At 44.7% G+C, this 20,779-nt stretch overlaps 1 protein-coding gene across 2 annotated transcripts in view; it reads left to right on the forward strand.

The window, feature by feature from the left end:
• Positions 1-20,779, forward strand: part of GAB3 (GRB2 associated binding protein 3) — an 88,151-nt gene that overhangs the window by 18,731 nt on the left and 48,641 nt on the right. For both annotated transcript variants that reach the window (XM_070365725.1, XM_005899560.3), the window contains exons 2-4: positions 10,324-10,627; positions 13,585-13,798; positions 14,371-14,843. In XM_070365725.1, the coding sequence (XP_070221826.1) occupies positions 10,324-10,627; positions 13,585-13,798; positions 14,371-14,843 (991 nt within the window). The remainder of the gene's footprint in view (positions 1-10,323; positions 10,628-13,584; positions 13,799-14,370; positions 14,844-20,779) is intronic.

Genomic DNA, 20,779 nt, shown 5'->3' on the forward strand with positions numbered 1-20,779 from the left:
TGTCTGTACCTTCTATCTCTCTTCTCATATGTACATGTTTTCCTTTAAATGTCAAACACTGTAAGAGCTGTTTTAAAAATATTGTCTGCTTATTCCATCATCCCTGTCATTTTTAGTTCTCTATTGACTGATTTTCACCTAATATGAAACACAGTTTCCAGCTTCTTTGCAGTTCTAGTAATTTGGAGGAGGCTTTACATCATAAATATTATATTGTTGAGTGTCTGGATTTTCTTGTCTTCCTTTAAAAAGTGTTGAGTTTTGTTTGGCAGTCAATTCAGTAACATAAACATTGGTTTGGTCACTCCAAGTCTGCTTCTTAAACTTTCTCAGGGGAGGTTGAGATGAACCTATACTGAGGCCTGACTCTAAGTCTCTCCTGAATGTTTCAGGTTTCTCCGTCCTAGCTGGTCTGAACCTCTCCCATCCCTGTGTGAGCTCTGGTAGTTGATCAGTTTCTGGGTGTCCAGTAACTGTTTTTGGATTCACCTCATGGATTGAACAATTATACCAAAGAAATTCTGGCACTGTTAAGAAAGTTCTAGGATCTACAACAGATTTCCCAACCTGGGTATCCAGCAAAGGGACTGAGAACCCACAGGGAATTTGACTTTGGAAGCAGAGGGATTTGATCACAGAACTTCCACAGGACTTGGAGACTCTTGGAGGGCACAGATAAAACCTTGTGTTCACCAGGAGCCAGGATAAAGGAGCATTGTCCCCACAAAACACTGAACCAGACTTGCCTGTGAGTGTCCAGGAGTCTCTGGTGGAGGCATGGGTCGACAGTGGCCTGCTGCAGGGTTAGGGGCACTGAATACAACAATGCATGCACAAGTCCTTTTGAAGGAGGTCAAAATTACCTTCATTACCCCTATTGTAGTTTGACCTCAGGCCAAACAACAGGGAGGGAACACAGCCCCGCCTATCAACAGAAAATTGGATTAAAGATTTACTGAGCATGACTCCACCCATGAGAACAAGACCCAGTTTCCCCCACAGTCAGTCTCTCCCATCAGGAAGCTTCCATAAGCCTCTTATCCTTATCCATCAGATGGCAGATAGAATGAAAACTGTAATCAAATAAAACTAACCAAACTGATCACAGGGACCACAACCTTGTCTAACTCAATGAAACTATGAGCCATGACATGTAGGGCAATACAAGAGAGATGGGTCATGGTGGAGAGTTCTGACAAAATATGGTCCACTGGAGAAGGGAATGGCAAACCACTTCAGTATTCCTGCCTTGAGAACCCCATGAAGAGTATGAAAAGGGCAAAAAGATAGGACACTGAAAGATGAAATCCCCAGGTCGGTAGGTGCCCAATATGCAACTGGAGAAGAGTGGAGAAATAACTCCAGAAAGAATGAAGAGATGGAGCCAAAGTGAAAACAATGCCCAGTTATGGATGTCACTGGTGATGAAAGTAAAGTCTGATGCTCTAAAGAACAATTTGCATAGCAACCTGGAATGCTAGGTCCATGAATCAAGGTAAATTGGAAGTGGTCAAACAGGAGATGGCAAGAGTGAACATTGACATTTTAGGAATCAGTGAACTAAAATGGACTGGGATGGGTGAATTTAACTCAGATGACCATTATATCTACTACTGTGGGCAGGAATCCCTTAGAAGAAATGGAGTAGCCCTCATAGTCAACAAAAGAGTCTGAAATGTAGTTCTTGGATGCAATCTCAAAAATGACAGAATGATCTCTCTTCATTTCCAAGGCAAATCTTTCAGTATCCCAGTAATCCTAGTCTATGCCCCAACCACTAATGCTGAAAAAACTGAAATCGAATGATTCTATGAAGACCTACAAGACCTTCTAGAACTAACACCAAAAAAGATGTCCTTTTCATCATAGGGGATTGGAATGCAAAAATAGAGATTCAAGAGATACCTGGAGTAACAAGCAAGTTTGGCCTTGGAGTACAAAATGAAGTAGAGCAAAAGCTAACAGAGTTTTGCCAAAAGAATGCACTAGTCATAGCAAACACCCTCTTCCAACAACACAAGAGAAGACTCTACACATGAACATGACCAGATGGTCAACACCGAAATCAGACTGATTATATTCTTTGCAGCCAAAGATGAAGAAGCTCTATAGAGTCAGTAAAAACAAGACTGGGAGCTGACTATGGCTCAGATCATGAACTCCTTATAGGAAAAATTCAGGCTTAAATTGAAGAAAGTAGGGAAAATCACTAGACCATTCAGGTATGACCTAAATTAAATCCCTTCAGTGGAAGTGACAATGAGATTCAAGAGATTAGATTTGATAGACAGAGTGTTTGAAGAACCATGGATGGAGGTTCATGGTATTATACAGGAGGCAGTGATCAAGACCATCCCAAGAAAAAGAAATGCAAAAGGCAAAATGGTTGTCTGAGGAGGCCTTACAAATAGCTGAGAAAAGAAGAGAAGCTAAAGGCAAAGGAGAAAAGGAAAGATATACCCATCTGAATGCAGAGTTCCAAAGAATAGCAAGGAGAGATAAAAAAAGCCTTCCTCAGTGATCAATGCAAAGAAATAGAGGAAAACAATAGAACTGGAAAATCTAGAGATATCTTCAAGAAAATTAGAGATACCAAGGGAACATTTCATGCAAATATGGGCACAATAAAGGACAGGAATAGTATGGACCTAACAGAAGCAGAAGATATTAAGAAGAGGTGGCAAGAATACACAGAAGATCTGTACAAAAAAGATCTTCACAACCCAGATAATCACAATGGTGTGATCACTCACACTCACCTAGAGCAAGACATCCTGGAGTGAGAAGTCATCTGGGCCTTAGGAAGCATCACTATGAACAAAGCTAGTGGAGGTGATGGAATTCCAGCTGAGTTGTTTCAAATCCTAAAAGATGATGCTGTGAAAGTGCTGCACTCAGTGTGCCAGCAAATTTGGAAAACTCAACAGTGGCCACAGGATTGGAAAAGCTTAGTTTTCATTCCAATCACAAAGAAAGGCAATGCCAAAGAATGTACAAGTTGCACTCATCTCACACGCTAGCAAAGTAATGCTCAAAATTCTCCAAGCCAGGTTTCAACAGGACATGAACTGAGAACTTCCAGATATTCAAGCTGGATTTAGAAAAAGCAGAGGAACCAGAGATCTAATTGCCAACAGCCGTGGGATCATTGAAAAAGTAAGAGAATTCCAGAAAAACATCTACTTCTGCTTCATTGACTATGCCAAAGCCTTTGTGTAGATCACAACAAACTGTGGAAAATTCCTCAGGAGATGGGAATACCAGACTACCTTACCTGCCTCCTGAGAAATCTGTATGCAGGTTAAGAAGCAATAGTTAGAACTAGACATGGAACAATGGACTGGTTCCAAATTGGGAAAGGAGACTGATATTGTCACCCTGTTTATTTAACTTATATGCAGAGTACATCATGAGAAATGCCAGGGCTGGATGGAGCACAAGCTGGAATCAAGATTGTCAGGAGAAATATCAATTACCTCAGAAACACAGATGACATCACACTTATGGCAGAAAGCGAAGAGGAACTAAAGAGGCTCTTGATGGAAGTGAAAGAGGAGAGTGAAAAAGCTGGCTTAAAACTCAACACTCAAAAAACAAAGATCATGGCATCAGGTCCCATCACTTCATGACAAATAGATGGGGAAACAATGGAAACAGTGAGAGACTTTATTTTTTTATGCTCCAAAATCACTGCAGATGGTGACTATAGCCATGAAATTGAAAGACCCATGCTCCTTGGAAGAAAAGCTATGACCAACCTAGACAGCATATTAAAAGGCAGAGACATTACTTTGCCTACAAAGGTCCGTCTGGTCAAACCTATGGTTTTTCCAGTAGTCATATCTGGATTTGAGAGGTGGACCATAAAGAAAGCTGAGTACCGAAGAATTGATGCTTTTGAGCTGTGGTGTTGGAGAATACTCTTGAGAGTTCCTTGGACTGTAAGGAGATCAAACCAGTATATCCCAAAGGAAATCAGTCCTGAATATTCATTGGAAGGACTGATGCTGAAGCTGAAACTCCAATACTTTGGCCACCTGTTGTAAAGAGCTGACTCATTGGAAAAGACCCTGATGCTGGGAAAGATTGAAGGTGGGAGGAGTAGGGGATGACAGAGGATGAGATAGTTGGATGGCATCACCGACTCGATGGACATGAGTTTGAGAAAGCTCTGGGAGATGGTGAAGGACAGGGAGGCCTGGCGTGCTGCAGTCCATGGGGTCACAAAGAGTTGGACACAATTGAATGACTGAACTTAACATGGGGTGTTAGTATTCAGCCACTGTCCCATAAAGGAATTCCCATGTGGACTTCAGGAGCTCTTTACCCAATACCCTTGTCTTTGGTGCCTCTCCCTACTGATTCCCAGCTACCTCAACCCTCCGGAATGCTGAACTGTCTTTCCCAACTTGGCCAGATTGCCGTAGTCTGTTGGGAGTCCCTTCCCTATACCATCAGTTAGAAACAGGCTTACAGGCTGTGAGCTAGAATGCTAGAGTCTGAGACTCAGTCACATTGTTTTCTTCTCCTATACACCACAGCTGACTGTTGCTCAATGTCAGAAGTCATTGGATTCAAATATTTGGTCTAGTTTTCTAGTTGGTTTTGTGGGTGGGGGCAAGTTCAGGGCTAAGTACACCAATGTGGCTAGAAGTGGAAGTTCTCCCAGGTGGTTCAGATGCAGAATAAAAGTGGGGGAATGTCTTAGGTTCCTGGGGCTGCTGTAAGAGTACCACAAACTGGGTAGTTTTAAGCCACAGAAACATATCATCTCCCAGTCATGGAGGCCAGAAGTCCACAATCCAGGTGTGAGAAGAGTTGGTTCCTCCTGATGGCCATGAGGGAAGGTGTGTTCCCCGCCTTTCTCCTGGGATTGGAGAGGCTGTCAGTGCCCTGAGTCTTCACATCATCTTTACTCCATGCATGTCTGTGTCCCCAAGTGTCCCCTGTTATAAATGTGCCTGTCATATTACATTAGGGCTACACCAAAGACCTTATTTTAACTGGATTACCTCTGTAAAGACCCTGTCTCCAAATAAGGTTACCTTCTGAGGTGCTGAGCACTAGGACTTAAACATTGGAATTTTGAGGCAGGAGACACTTCAGTCCATAACAGGGAAATTCAGATTCAAGTCTCAGTCCTTCTTCCCTGGATAACCAAGGCTGCCACTGCACAGTGCCTGCCTCAGCCTTGCAATCACTTGCACCTTTGTTTAACCTGGGTGTCCCTTTCTATCAAGAAACCAACCAGGAGGTGTTTGTAAACAGAATCAGCAAGTTGTATTGAAGATGGTTGAAGACAGCACATAGCTTTCATTATCAGAGGGATTAGATCCAGTTATTCCCCAACCAATTCCAGGCAAATCAACAGGTCTGTGATCTCCATTACAGCTTTCTAGAGGAGTTTAGTTTCACCTCCTTCACATCTGAGAAATGAGCACAAACACTTTTCCACAATGTTACAGGATGTTGCAGGTTTTTGTTGTGGAGATAATGCTGGTAAGGTGGTAATGAGTCACATTAGTGGCTGTGGCAGGAAAGGCTGATGGGAAATAGATCCTTCATGGCCAGAGCTAGAGGAGCCCTCAGGGCCCAGTGGGGTACAGTGGGGGGATGTGATGCCTGGTGCCCTGGGGGCCAACAATCCCATGTCATTTTACAAGTTACTTTCAAGGTGACAAAGTTTTGCTGTGGAGTTTGTGATCCTGCCCTTGTGAAATGTGAATCTCTCCCCACGGGAAGAGCTAGCAGCCCCTCCCATGCCTGGCACACAGTGAACACATCCATGAACATGCCCTGTCCAGAGGAATTGTTTTAAAATCCTTTTTATTGTCAAAGAAAACACAAATATAGCAAACCACATAGGGCAAATGTATAGCTTTATGAATTTTTCTTAGATGACCGCACCCTCCCCTTGTAACCACCAACCGCTTGAAAAATAACTTAGCCACCCACTGCTGGAGCCTCGTCATGTACCCCATCTGAACCACAACCTTCTCCTGTTCCCCATATATGACTACTATCCTGACATGTAGACACATCTCTTCTTTGCATTCTTTAATTTTTTATTACTCAAAAGGGCATCCCCTAGACACAATAATACAAAAGAATACTATTCAGGCATAAAAAAAGAGTGCCACAATGCAATTTGCGGCAACATGGATGGATCTAGTGATTATCATAGTAAGTGAAGGAAGTCAGAAAAAGACAGACAAATATAATATGACCTCACTTATATGTGGAATCTAAACAAATCATACAAATGACCTTATTTACAAAACAGAAACAAACTCAGAGACATAAAGAACAAACTTGTGGTTACCAAAGGGGATAGGGCAGGAGAGGGATAAATTAGGACTCTGAGATTAGCAGATCCAGACTACTATACATAAAAGAAACAAAGATCTACTGTATATCATAGGGAACTATATTCAATATCTTATATTAATAATAACCTATAATGTAAACAAATCTAAAAAGTATATATATATATATATATAGATGTGTAACTGAATCTATGTGCCATACACCTGAAATTAACAGAAAACCAGAAATAAACTACACTTCAATAAAAAATAAGCCCACAGAAAATTTTTGATTTATCTTTTAAGATTCATTTACTCCATAGATCCTCTCGGCCCTTCTTTTTCTTGTCATTTATCTGTTGAAGAACCTGGGCCTTTGACCACAGAATTTCCCACAGTCTAGCTTTGTGGGTGGAACTTTCACATTTGCTTATTCCTCTTCATAAGTTAGCAACTGTTGAGGGCAAACACCGCTGCTTGCGAATGCACTGCGGCAAGCAAAATGGTGAGATTCTAATTGTATCATTGGTTTTCCTTTATTAGTCAGCATACATTTGTGAAAAGATCATGAAGTGTTTCCCTCACCTGCTCTGAGGATGACACATTCTTTTTCTTTTTTAATATCATGATGAACTCTCAGGTTTAAATATATTTGATGGATTTCAAGCCACTGTGATTATTACAATTTATTAAAGCTTGAATTGCTCCATCTTTGTCCAATGGGAGTGTCTTCATCTTGACCCCTGAGTTCTTTCAATAAATTCCTTGCAGAACGGTGTCCCTGTGAAGAGCTTCACTTCAGTGCTGGCTGACTGCTTTTTAAAGGTCTTTGTCATGAGTCTTTCACTTCTAGAAGCCTGGTCCCACCTACTTAGTAAAATGCTCCAAGAAAGTGTCATTTCAGCTTTGGTATTATCACAAGTCTTGGGCAGAGATTAACAACTCGAGGGAGGGTGTGCTCGTAAGTTTCGCACACAGACTGTGCTGGATGTGGCTGCATCCTTGGCCCTTCTTTACTTTCAGCTTGGCCACCACATCTTCCTGAAGGAGGTCTCTTGGGTATGCCCATAGTATCTTAGCTCTCCCTTATCATAGCGCTGATCTTGCTGACAGAAGTTGTCTGTTTATCCCATGTGCCCATTTCCTCTGTTGCTCACAAGACTGAGTGGCAGGGCCTGTTCAATGGCTGGTTCACTTCCATTCCCCCCCGTGTCTGCCCACTGGCCAGCCTGTTAGGATGTCAACAGATAATTGCTGAACGAATGTCTGTGTCCTTCTCCTAGCAGAGTGCTCCTTCATGGGATTGAAATCTTCCCGTTTTGTCTCTTCCCCCTCTCTCAGCACCCCAGCTACTTGGTGAGCCCTAATCGTGTTCCCCAGCCCCAGCCCACCAACACTGTTATTCAAGGCTAAGAAATGGGTTTCTACAAAACAAAGAGCAGTTAACTTGAAACTTGTTTCAGCCTCCACTTTGACTTCCTCTTTTAGAAACATTTTTTGGGAAGTACAACAAAGTTCCTCTTCACATTTCCCCACCAAAGTGGCCTTTGGAAAGTTTGGGGTACCCCTGGTGCCCCAGGGCGTTCTCTCATCCTGACAGTGACGCTGGAGCTTCCTCTCATGGTCAGGGGCTCCACGCTATCCAGTCCCAGGTTTTTGTGACAGAAAGTTCTCCAATCATTAATGCTTCTTCTTCCATGACTCCCATAAGCCTACACAAATGCTGTTATTTCTGTCGTCTTAAAAACAAGCACTTAATTACACTGCTTTGTCCCTCTTCCAAGGGGTCAGATGTCTCCTGAGCGCTTTCAGTTCAGTTCAGTTCAGTCGCTCAGTTGTGTCCGACTCTTTGTGACCCCATGAATCACAGCACGCCAGACCTCCCTGTCCATCACCAACTCCGGAAGTTCACTCAAACTCATGTCCACCCAGTCGGTGATGCCATCCAGCCATCTCATCCTGTGTCGTCCCCTTTTCCTCCTGAGTGCTTTACACCATCCCTAAAGGCAGACCCTAGCCAGGCCTTACCTGCCAGGTTCTGTTTCCTTTTCCCTGTCCCAACCTCACATGGGGTGACTGCTCGCCTCCCCCGCCCACCACCCTTCTGATTCTGCCTCTTGCCCAGCGTCAAAGGGGCTTTCCATTCTGAGCCCTGATTGCAGGTCATATCCACCATTCAGCGCCTCATCAAATTCTCTGTTGCCTCAGATCTTGCAGCCCCTGGGCAGGGAGGGAGCTGAGAACACCCCACACGGGGCTTCTCTCCCCCTGCCCTGCCACCCTAGTCAAAGCCAAAGCTGGTGGCCTTCTCAATGTGTCAGGCCCAAATGACACTGCAGTGGCCTGTGGAGCAGCCTGCCCTATTTCAGCTCTGGTTTCTTTTCTTTTTTGAGCCTGGACTCAACTTTGCCTAATCATCTGACCTCAAGATTTGGCTGTTTCCCAGATTCCTATAGCATTAAGGGAAGTTCATTCCTATTATGGTGTTTCTCAGGAGGGCACAGAGGATCGCTTTAGGCCAGACAGTGTGCACCCTCCATGCCCCCAGCCTTCTTGACTGGCAGCACAGGGCTATCTTCAGATGTCCCCGAGGGCATCTCAGTTCCTTGATGGAGGAATACTGACCTAGGTGGTGGTTGCAGAAGTGTCTCCCGCTTTATGATAAGTGTGGAGATTCCTTAAAAAACTGGAAATAGAACTGCCATACGACCCAGAAATTCCACTGCTGGGCATACACACTGAGGAAACCAGAATTGAAAGAGACACGTGTACCCCAATGTTCATCGCAGCACTGTTTATAATAGCCAGGACATGGAAGCAACCTAGATGTCCATCAGAAGATGAATGGATAAGAAAGCTGTGGCACATATACACAATGGAGTATTACTCAGCCATTAAAAAGAATACATTTGAATCAGTTCTAATGAGGTGGATGAAACTGGAGCCAATTATACAGAGTGAAGTAAGCCAGAAAGAAAAACACTAATACAGTATACTAATGCATATATATGGAATTTAGAAAGATGGTAATGATAACCCGGTATGCAAGACAGCAAAAGAGACACAGATGTACAGAGCAGTCTTTTGGACTCTGTGGGAGAGGGAGGTGGGGGAGATGACTTGGGAGAATGGCATTGAAACATGTATAATATCATGTGGGAAACGAATCACCAGTCCAGGTTTGGTGCAGGATGCAGGATGTTTGGGCCTGGTGCACTGGGATGACCCAGAGGGATGGTGTGGGGAGGGAGGTGGGAGGGGGGTTCAGGATTGGGAACACGTGTACATCCGTGGCAGATTCATGTTGATGTATGGCAAAACCAATACAATATTGTAAAGTAATTAGCCTCCAATTAAAAGAAAAAAAAAAGAAAAAAAATCTGTAAAGAATTGCTGGCACTACCCATCTCTCTACTTCACAGTACTGATTTTCTTTTACTTCACATTTTCTGATCCTTGCACCCTCCCTCGAGTTCACGTCCATTGGTATAATTTAGACAATCATTAACTTAAACTAATGATAATCTGCTCTCCTCACCAATGTGTATGATTTTCCCTTTCTTGTTGAGCAATCCTCTACAAGTTCAACGACTAGGTTAGGTCGCACTGGATTGAGGTATATAGGGGTAAGAAAGCTTCCTTCCTGCCCTTCACTATTAGAGTTTTCTTTTTTTTTTTTTATTTGGCTGTGCTGGGTCTTAGTTGTGGGATGAGAACACTTAGTTGTGGCTTGTGGGATCCATTTCCCAGAGTAGGGATCAAACTTGGGTCCCCTACATTGGGAACTCGGAGTCTTATCCACTGGACCACCAGGGAAGTCCCTAAATTTTTTTTAAAGCAGGGTGCCCGTAAATTTGTGTTGCATGCCTTTGTGATGAGTGCATATTTCTACTCGACCTGGCGGCGTGACTCCCATGGCTACCCCCCACCGCGATAGCCAACGGGAAAAGTGGAAGAGGCCGAGTGCGCTCCGGGGCTTCCTATCACTGGGGCCAATGTCCGCTTGCCTCTCCCACAGGCCTGGCGCCGGCGCTGGTTCGTGCTACGGCGGGGCCGGCTGAGTGGCGACCGCGACGTGCTGGAGTACTACCGCAGCCAGCGTGCCAGCAAGCCCATCCGCACCATCGACCTTAGCGAATGCGCCGTCTGGAAGCATGCGGGCCCGGGCTTCGTTCGCAAGGAATTCCAGAACCACTTCGTGTTCATTGTCAAGACCACGTCTCGCACGTTCTATCTGGTGGCCAAGACGGAGGAAGAGATGCAGGTGTGGGTGCACAGCATCAGTCAGGTCTGCAACCTCGGCCACCTGGAGGACAGAGGAGGTAAGAGCCCACTCAGGGTGGGGAGTCGGGGGGCTGAGGCAAAGGTGTTGGCCCCAAGTGCACCAGGGGGGTAAGGGAACTGGGTGGCCAAGCCCGGGCACTGCCCACAGAGCATGAGGAGCCACTTTGGTCCCTTCAAAGCCGCCCGGTGGCTTTGCCATCATCAGGACACGCAGGCAGAGAAAGCACAATGTGGGTGGGGACGTTCTGTACAGCTCTGATTTTTCCCACACTGCTGCTGCTGGTTTTTCTAGAAATATCAAATATTGCTGTCTTTAAAAAAATTCTAGGAACTCCAGATTTTCTGTTGCCTATTGTGTTGTTCAATGCTAAATTTTAGAAAGACAGAAGTAGGCTGCCTGTCATACTCAGGGAAGGTTTCCGCTTATGTCCAAGTGGCTCAAGGTCTCTGCAACGGAAATGAGTTCTAAGTTTGCTCTGAACCATTTTGGGGCACTGGGAGCAAATGAACCATGTGGCTCTTTGTCTGCCACTCTTGCTCTCTCTTTTACACGCACACACGCACATTGCCGTTTCTATGTAATATACTGGCTATAATGCACTTAAGGTTACAATTAACTTCCCTTCGTGGATGTTGCTATTGAGCCCCTGGCACCATGCCTTGATCCTCAAACTACAGACTTCGAGTCTTCGTTTTTTTTTTAGCCTCTTAGCCTAGCAGGCCAACCTTACCCTTAAATCCCATGGCATACAGTTGCTTCACCCTTTCCCTCCTTAACTGGGTGCTTTATCGTCTTCCACGGAAATAACCACATTCTAACACTAGGTGGCGCAGAAGAGTCAGAGTTGCATCCCTCTCTAGACAGACGTGAGGCTGTGTGTGCTTCCTGCCAACGAAGTCCTTTTCTTTTCACGACGCAGGCAAGCTTACTAGGTGAAGCTATGCAGTTACACCGTTGAACTTTGAGAGCACTCGAGTAAGAGGAAATGAAATGATGGCAGTCTGTTGCCCTTGCTGCAACAGAGTTTCTTTACAAAGTTGCACTGAATTTGTCAAGACACTGTGCAACCCAGCAGAGCCTTGCTGCTCACTCTTCATGCCTAGTCCCTACCTTCAGTGCAATTAGATGCATATTTGTGTTTCATGTCGTATGTGACTTCTGTTTCCTCATTTGGCAGTGATGCTAAAACGTAAATACATAACATGTTTCCCAGTATGCCAAGGGGAGCACAAAGGAGTAAGGCACCAGGCACGAAACAGAAAGTTCTGGCCTGAAGTTGGAGGATGGGCAAATCCCCCATGACCTCTTCTGTTCCCTGTAGCCTCCCCCCACCTTTGTTTGGAGGAGGAATAGATGGGGAAACAGTGGAAACAGTGTCAGACTTTATTTTGGGGGGCTCCAAAATCATTGTAGATGGTGATTGCAGCCATGAAATTAAAAGACACTTACTCCCTGGAAGGAAAGTTATGACCAACCTAGATAGCATATTCAAAAGCAGAGACATTACTTTGCCATCTAGTGAAGGCTATGATTTTTCCAGTAGTCATGTATGGATGTGAAAGTTGGACTGTGAAGAAAGCTGAGTGCCGAAGTATTGATGCTTTTGAACTGTGGTGTTGGAGAAGACTCTTGAGAGTCCCTTGGACTGCAAGGAGTTCCAACCAGTCCATTCTAAAGGAGATCAGTCCTGGGTGTTCTTTGGAAGGAATGATGCTAAAGCTGAAACTCCAGTACTTTGGCCACCTCATGTGAAGAGTTGACTCATTGGAAAAGACTCTGATGCTGGGAGGGATTGGGGGCAGGAAGAAAAGGGGACGACAGAGGATGAGATGGCTGGATGGCATCACAGACTCGATGGACATGAGTTTGAATGAACTCTGGGAGTTGGTGATGGACAGGGAGGCCTGGCGTGCTGCAGTTTATGGGGTTGCAAAGAGTCGGACATGACTGAGTGACTGAACTGAACTGAACTGAACTGTAGGGGTTGATTCCTCTTCATCTCAGAACCAAGCCTAAAGGGGCTGTATTGTGGCTTCTCACATAGAGTGTTTGGTTCTGTCTCTGGTAACCATAGGTAGGCAGCACATCATGTGTACCCTGGCCAGTAACTCCATTAAATGCTTTTGTGTATTAGCACTTCTCATCCCCAGACCAACTGTGTGGCAGAGGTACTCTGAGCGTAACCACTTTATAGAGAAGAAAACTTGGACCAAGCAGATAACTTGCCCAAGGTCACGACAGCTAGATATTAGAGTCTGCACTTGAATTCAGGCAGTTCTGGGCCACTCTGACTCAGGAATCCTAAATTCCTGCTAACTTGGTTCAAAAGGGAAATAAAAGCAGGCTTTTCATTGGGAGTTTCTGAATGTGGGCTTTACCAGCCATCACAACACTTTATTTCTTTCATTCCTTTTCCTTAGACATCACTAGCGGTCAATCATTCACACTGCTCTTTATGTGTTACTTGTCTCTCTCCTCTGGTGGGCTGTAAATGCCAATGGGGGCAGAGTCTTTGTCTTGGCTGGCAAAGTTAGAACAGTCCCGTGCACATAGTAGGTGTAAGAGAAAGTATCTATATAGACATAAGTAGACATATATGTCTATATCTGCATGCCTGCACATGTGCCCAAATGCATATGTAAGTATACGTATATATATTTGTTATGCATATATATGTGTATATTTGTTGAGTGAATAAACAGTGATGAATGCAGAGTTGTGGCTGAGGGCCATGAAGAAGCTGTGTGTAGACTATCTGCAGATTTTTAGGCCAAGAATGATTGCTTTATTTTGCCCTTAGTTGATTCAACACTTCACTCTTGGAACATTGGCCTTCTTCCCCAGACGTTGTTTATAGCTTGGGGAAATGGTCTTCTCCATCAGTACAAACACCAGCTGTGATTTTCATCTTCTGTTTGGCTTCTTAGATGCCATCTGAGAAACTGTGTTCTAGCCATTCTTAAACATTCTGCTGGGAAACGATTTGTCCTGCAGATTCCATGGAGAGTGGCTGTCGCACCCCCTCCTCCGCACAGCCCTCCCCCTCCAGCTCCCTTCTCACCAACCCTGCTGTCTGCTCCCTGCCAAGAGATGACCTGAGCACTAGTACTGTAGCCACTGAGGAAACCAGAAGTGAGTCAGAGTTGTTCTTGCTTCCTGATTATCTGATTCTATCCAACTGCGAGACGGGAAGACTGCACCACGCCAGGTATGCCTCTGCGCCCGGCCTCCTCCATTGGCAGAACCCACACTGCTTCCTCTTGCAGCCTCTGTGACTGCCATGCCCTCGCTGCAAATCAGGCTGTTTAGCTGTAGCATCTTCTAGTGGGTGTATCTCTGCTCCCCTCGCTTCCTGCTGCCGCCAGGGCAGGGCCAGATCCCTATCAACCACTATCAAGGCCGAAGCATGTGGTACACCAAACAGAATGACTCAGGCATTTTGGCGTTGTGGCTTTCATTTCTAACCTTGCATTTTCATTTGTATCTTCCACTTAGATGATGAGAAAAATCAACAAACCTTTTTTTTTTTCCCCCCTACATCAAGGGGTTGCTGTCACTGAGGGGTGTGGAGGGAATGTCACTATAAAAGTTAAAAAAAAAAAATGGCAACATTAGAGTAGGGGGCATGATGGCAGCATGGCCTTTTTTCCCCCACAGCGTGGCTTTGCAGTGGGTGGGTGGCTTTCTCCTTCAAACTTCTGCCAAAGGTGTAGCAGTACCAACAGCCGCTGTGGGGACTTGTGACCTTTCAGTCAAGTGTCTGTGCTTTTCTTCCCTCAGTCTCCCCACCAGATGTGACAGCTGGTCAAACTCAGAGCGCTCACTGGAGCAGGCTTCCTTTGACGACGTCTTTGTGGACTGCCCACAGCCGCCACCCTCTGGGAGCCTGGCCTGCCCTTCACACCCTGGGAACGGGTCTCAGGAGGCCCCCTCCATGAGGCCCCAGGCCACCCTGATCTGGATGAAAGATGTCAATGGCCCATCCAGGGACCACTTTGCTTTACCACTGGGGGAAACTTCCTTAAATTCTTGGTTTGATCAAAACCAAGCTTCCTTGCCCTATGGGGTAAAAGAACTAGACGTGATGTCTAACATACCCCCTCCTCGCCCCCCTAAGCCGAGCCATCTCTCTGAATGGTGGCACAAGGAGCAGTTCCTGTGCAGAGGGCCCAGTAGCCTCAAGAAGCCAGAAGGCACTGTGGTGCCCAGAAGAATCTCCCTTTCTGGTTTAGACGACATGAGGACCTGGAAAGGTAAGTGCTGGATGATGCTAAACTTCAGGTACTGACAGCAGCCGGCTCCTCTTTGCTTTGTGTTTCCATGTCAGCGTCCTTTCCTCAGGCCATTCTGGTGTCCTAGCGGGGTCAGGCCCTAGGTGGAAGTGCACATCCGGAAACCCCCCGCCCCAATCCCAGCATCCCCCTGCTCATCTCTGTCTGCAGACTGGAAGATATCCTTGGTCCCTGTAGATGCTGAAAAAACTCAGATTCCTGGTGCCCTAGCCATGCCCCTGCCCATGTGATGGCCTCCCCTCCTGAGACCAGGCTCCTGGTGTTCATTTGGAGCCACTCAGGGACCACTTGGTACAGAAGGTAGTGTCTTTGGCTTCTGCGGAGGGAGGAGAGCAGAGCTCTTGTCTTCTGCTGCTGCTGCTAAGTCACTTCAGTCGTGTCCAACTCTGTGTGACCCCATAGACGGCAGCCCACCAGGCTCCCCCGTCCCTGGGATTCTCCAGGCAAGAGTACTGGAGTGGGTTGCCATTTCCTTCTCCAATGCATGAAAGTGAAAAGTGAAAGTGAAGTCGCTGAGTTGTGTCCGACTCAGCGACCCCATGGACTGCAGCCTACCAGGCTCCTCTGCCCATGGGATTTTCCAGGCAAGAGTACTGGAGTGGGGTGCCATTGCCTTCTCCATCTTGTCTTCTAGTTGTCAACAATTCCATCAGCCTCATCCTTCATGCCACCTGACGTGTTCTTTCCAACTTCTCCCCAGCTAAGCTGAAGTGCTTTTGGCCAAGCTATCACCATCGAGGTGACGCTAACCTAGCCATCTCAGCTCGGTCCATTGCCATGCCCTCCTGGAGCCCCCTTTGGCCTTTTTCTGGAAATCTATTGATTCCCATGGGGTTCTGTGCACACTCTCTGTCTCCTTCTCTCCTGCTATACCTCCATCCAAATGTTGTGTTCTTTTGCATGAAAGTAAACAGAGGCTAAAACTCTTTGCCATGAAGTGATGGGACCAGATGCCGTGATCTTAGTTTTCTGAAGGTGGAGCTTAAGCCAACTTATTTTATTGGAAGGAAGAGTGGAAACGAAAGCACTTAAGTGGATCTTTTGCTGCAACTTATTGGAAAGGTAAAGATCATTACCTTATAGAAAAGGTAAAGATAAAGGTAAGGACATTCACGTCTCGCCTTGGTGGCCAGGGAAGTCACCCTCCCTGAGGCTGGCTCTCATTGTCACTGTGTTCCAAGGTGTGCTCGTCAAACAGAGACTGAAATGCCATACTGAGAGACCCCATCTTGGGCAGGTTGGTGTCATGGTCACCGAGTTTGTTGAAGGATCTCCCCTCTTATTCAGGTGATGAGTCTTGGTGAAATGATGCAAGCAGAAGTTGTGTTGTCAGTGGTCAGTTGGCATGGTTCCAGTAGGGACTGATGCACCCTTTTTTTCAAGGGTGTAGCACACATTCTATTGCATTCTGCCTCTTGCTCTCTCAGTCATCATGGTTTAATTTCTTGATGTCATGAGGATTTCGGGATTCAGCCACCTCATTGGTTCTTCCCAAACAGTGTCGAACAGGAAGCCACCACGGCTCTCAGTGAAGAGTGTCTGGCTAACTGGGAGGTTTGTTTTGAAAATCAGTTGAAATGAGTATCCACCACATTGTTGGTTCCAGCACATAATAGGTGTTTAATATTTTTCTGTGTCACATCTATCCTATTAAATATTTTCATGACTGGATAAGGAAATCATTATGACTAACAGTTTATGTCAACCCAAATGTCTTCTTCAAGTAATGTGGAATCTTGTATTCAGTACATTGATCTGATCTTTACTTTGAGGAAATGTAATATGTAAATCTGAGCCACACTCAGCTCCCAGTCTTGTTTTTGCTGACTGTATACAGCTTCTCCATCTTTGGCTGCAAAGAATATAATCAATCTGATTTCGGTGTTGACCATCTGGTGATGTCCATGTGTAGAGTCTTCTCTTGTGTTGTTGGAAGAGGGTGTTTGCTATGACCAGTGTGTTCTCTTGGCAAAGCTATATTAGCCTTTGCCCTGCTTCATTCCATATTTTAAGGCCAAATTTGCCTGTTACCCCAGGTGTTTCTTGACTTCCTACTTTTGCATTCCAGTCCCCTATAATGAAAAGGACATCTTTTTTGGGTGTTAGTTCTAAAAGGTCTTGCAGGTCTTCATACAACCATTCAACTTCAGCTTCTTCAGTGTTACTGGTTGGGGCATAGACTTGGATTACTGTGATATTGAATGGTTTGCCTTGGAAACGAACAGAGATCATGCTGTCATTTTTGAGAATGCATCCAAGTACTGCATTTAGGACTCTTTTGTTGACCATGATGGCTACTCCATTTCTTCTAAGGGATTCCTGCCTGCAGTAGTAGATATAATGGTCATCTGAGTTAAATTCACCCATTCCAGTCCATTTTAGTTTGCTGATTCCTAGAATGTCGACGTTCACTCTTGCCATCTCCTGTTTGATTACTTCCAATTTGCCTTGATTCATGGACCTAACATTCCAGGTTCCTATGCAATATTGCTCTTTACAGCATCAGACCTTGCTTCTATCACCAGTCACATCCACAGCTGGGTATTGTTTTTGCTTTGGCTCCATCCCTTCATTCTTTCTGGAGTTATTTCTCCACTGATCTCCAGTAGCATATTGGGCACCTACCGACCCGGGGAGTTCCTCTTTCAGTATCCTTTCATATTGTTCATGGGGTTTTCAAGGCAAGAATACTGAAGTTGTTTGCCATTCCCTTCTCCAGTGGGCCACAATATACAAGGCTGTATATTGTCACCCTGCTTATTTAACTTATACGCAGAGTACATCTTGAGAAATACTGGGCTGGAAGAAGCACAAGCTGGAATCTAGATTGCCAGGAGAAATATCAATAACCTGAGATAGGCAGATGACACCACCCTTATGGCAGAAAGTGAAAAGGAACTCAAAATCCTCTTGATGAAAGTGAAAGAGGAGAGTGAAAAAGTTGGCTTAAAGCTCAACATTCAGAAAACGAAGATCATGGCATCTGGCCCCCTCACTTCATGAGTAATAGATGGGGAAACAGTGGAAACAGTGTCAGGCTTTATTTTTTGGGGCTCCAAAATCACTGCAGATGGTGATTGCAGCCATGCAATTAAAACACGCTTACTCCTTGGAAGGAAAGTTATGACCAACCTAGATAGCATATTCAAAAGCAGAGACGTTAGTTTGCCAACAAAGGTCCATCTAGTGAAGGCTATGGTTTTTCCAGTAGTCGTGTATGGATGTGAGAGCTGGACTGTGAAGAAAGCTGAGTGCTGAAGAATTGATGCTTTTGAACTGTGGTGTAGGAGAAGACTCTTGAGAGTCCCTTGGACTGCAAGGAGTTCCAAACAGTCCATTCTAAAGGAGATCAGTCCTGGGTGTTCTTGGAAGGACTCATGCAAAAACTGAAACTCCAATACTTTGGCCACCTGATGTGAAGAGTTGACTCATTGGAAAAGACTCTGATGCTGGGAGGGATTGAGGGCAGGAGGAGAAGGGGATGACAGAGGATGAGATGGCTGGATGGCATCACCGACTCGATGGACATGGGTTTGGGTGAATTCCAGGAGTTGGTGATGGACAGGGAAGCCTGGCGTGCTGCAATTCATGGGGTCGCAAAGAGTTGGACACACGACTGAGTGACTGAACTGAACTGAACTGACTGAATATGTAAATGTGCAAAATCTTCATGTGATTTTGAAAACAACCCCTCCTCTCCCCCAAATGTGGAGAACACATACATATCTGTCAACACACCCCTGTAATGAATTATACCTCCTGTACTAGGCCGACTGGTTCTCAGATCCTGTACATAGCACTTTATCTCCATGTTTATTTGATCCCTACTTCATTATCTAGTATTTTACTATAGTTTCTGTACATATTTTTCTTACTTGAATGATGCACTATCTTTTATATTTCACACTAGGAACTGTGTTTATGGCTTTAAAGGTTATATTAGAAACCAGTACAATATTGTAAAGTAATTAGCCTCTAATAAAAATAAATAAATTTTTAAAAAGTAATTATCTTTAAAAAATCTAAATAAACTATCTTTAACTCTCTTAATTTCCCCACCCCGGATCCCTTAAAAAGATTTAAAATACAACTGTATTATTGGAAATTTCACACATTTACAAAAGTAGGAGACTGTGGTATGATGAACTCCCATATATCCATCCCCCAGTTCAGTTCAGTCACTCGGTCGTGTCGGACTCTTTGTGACCCCATTGACTGCAGCATGCCAGGCTTCCCTGTCCTCCACTATCTCCCAGAGTTTGCTCAAACTCATGTCGATCAAGTTGGTGATGCCATCCAACTATCTCATCCTCTGTCATCCCCTTCTCCTGCCTTCAGTCTTTCCCAGTATCAGGGTCTTTTCTGATGAGTCGGTTCTTCGCATCAGGTGGCCAAAGTATTGGAGCTTCAGCTTCAGCTTCAGTCTTTCCAAGGAATATTCAGGGTTGATTGCCTTTAGGATTGATTGGTTTGATCTTGCAGTCCAAGGGACTCTCATGAGTCTTCTCCAATACCACAGTTCAAAAGCATCAACTCTTCAGCAGTCAGCTTTCTTTATGGTCCAAGTCTCACATCCACACATGACTACTAGAAAAACCATAGTTTTGACTATACAGACCTTTGTTAGCAAAGTAATGTCTCTGCTTTTTAATATGCTACCTAGGTTTGTCATAGCTTTTCTTCCAAGGAGCAAGTGTCTTTTAATTTCGTGGCTGCAGCGATTTTGGAGCACAAGAAAATAAATATTTCCATTGTTTCCCCATGTATTTGCCATGAAGTGATGAGACTGGATTCCACGATCTTAGTTTTTTGAATATTGAGTTTTAAGCCAGGTTTTTCACTCTCTTCTTTTCACTTTCATCAAGAGGCTCTTTAGTTCCTCTTCACTTCCGCCATAAGAGTGGTGTCATCTGCGTATCTGAGATTATTGATATTTCTCCTAGCAATCTTGATTCCAGCTTGTGCTTCATTCAGCCTGGCATTTCTCATGATGTACTCTGCATATAAGTTAAATAAGCAGGGTGACAGCCTTGACATACTACTCCTTTCTCACTTTGGAACTGATCCATTGTTCCATGTCCTTTTCTAACTGTTGCTTCTTTATTTATTTATTTAAATTGGAGGCTAATTACTTTACAATATTGTATTGGTTTTTCCATACATCGACATGAATCCACCCGGGCGTACACTTGTTCCCCATCCTGACTCTCCCTCCCACATCCCTCCTCATCCCATCCCTCTGGGTCATCCAAGTGCACCAGCCCCAAGCATCCTGTATCATGCATCAAACCTGGACTGGTGATTTGTGTCACATATGATAATATACATGTTTCAATGCCATTCTCCCATACCATCCCACCCTCCCCCTCTCCACAGAGTCCAAAAGACTGTTCTATACATCTATGTCTATTATGCTGTCTCGCATATCGGGTTATTGTTACCATCTCTCTAAATTCCATATATATGCGTTAGTATACTGTATTGGTGTTTTTCTTTCTGGCTTACTTCACTCTGTATAATAGGCTCCAGTTTCATCCACCTCATTAGAACTGATTCAAATGTAATCTTTTTAATGGCTGAGTAATACTCCATTGTGTATATGTACCACAGCTTTCTTATCCATTTGTCTGCTGATGGACATCTAGGTTGCTTCCATGTCCTGGCTATTATAAACAGTGCTGTGATGAACATTGGGGTACACGTGACTCTTTCAATTCTGGTTTCCTCAGTGTGTATGCCCAGCAGTGGGATTGCTGTGTCATATGCAGTTCTATTTCCAGTTTTTTAAGGAATCTCCACAGTGTTCCATCTGGACCAGGGCTTTTGTTTGCTGGAAGATTTCTGATTACATCTTCAATTTCCATGCTTGTGATGAGTCTGTTAATTTTCTATTTCTT

Source organism: Bos mutus, chromosome X (assembly GCF_027580195.1).
Source record: "Bos mutus isolate GX-2022 chromosome X, NWIPB_WYAK_1.1, whole genome shotgun sequence".
NCBI lineage: Eukaryota > Metazoa > Chordata > Mammalia > Artiodactyla > Bovidae > Bos > Bos mutus.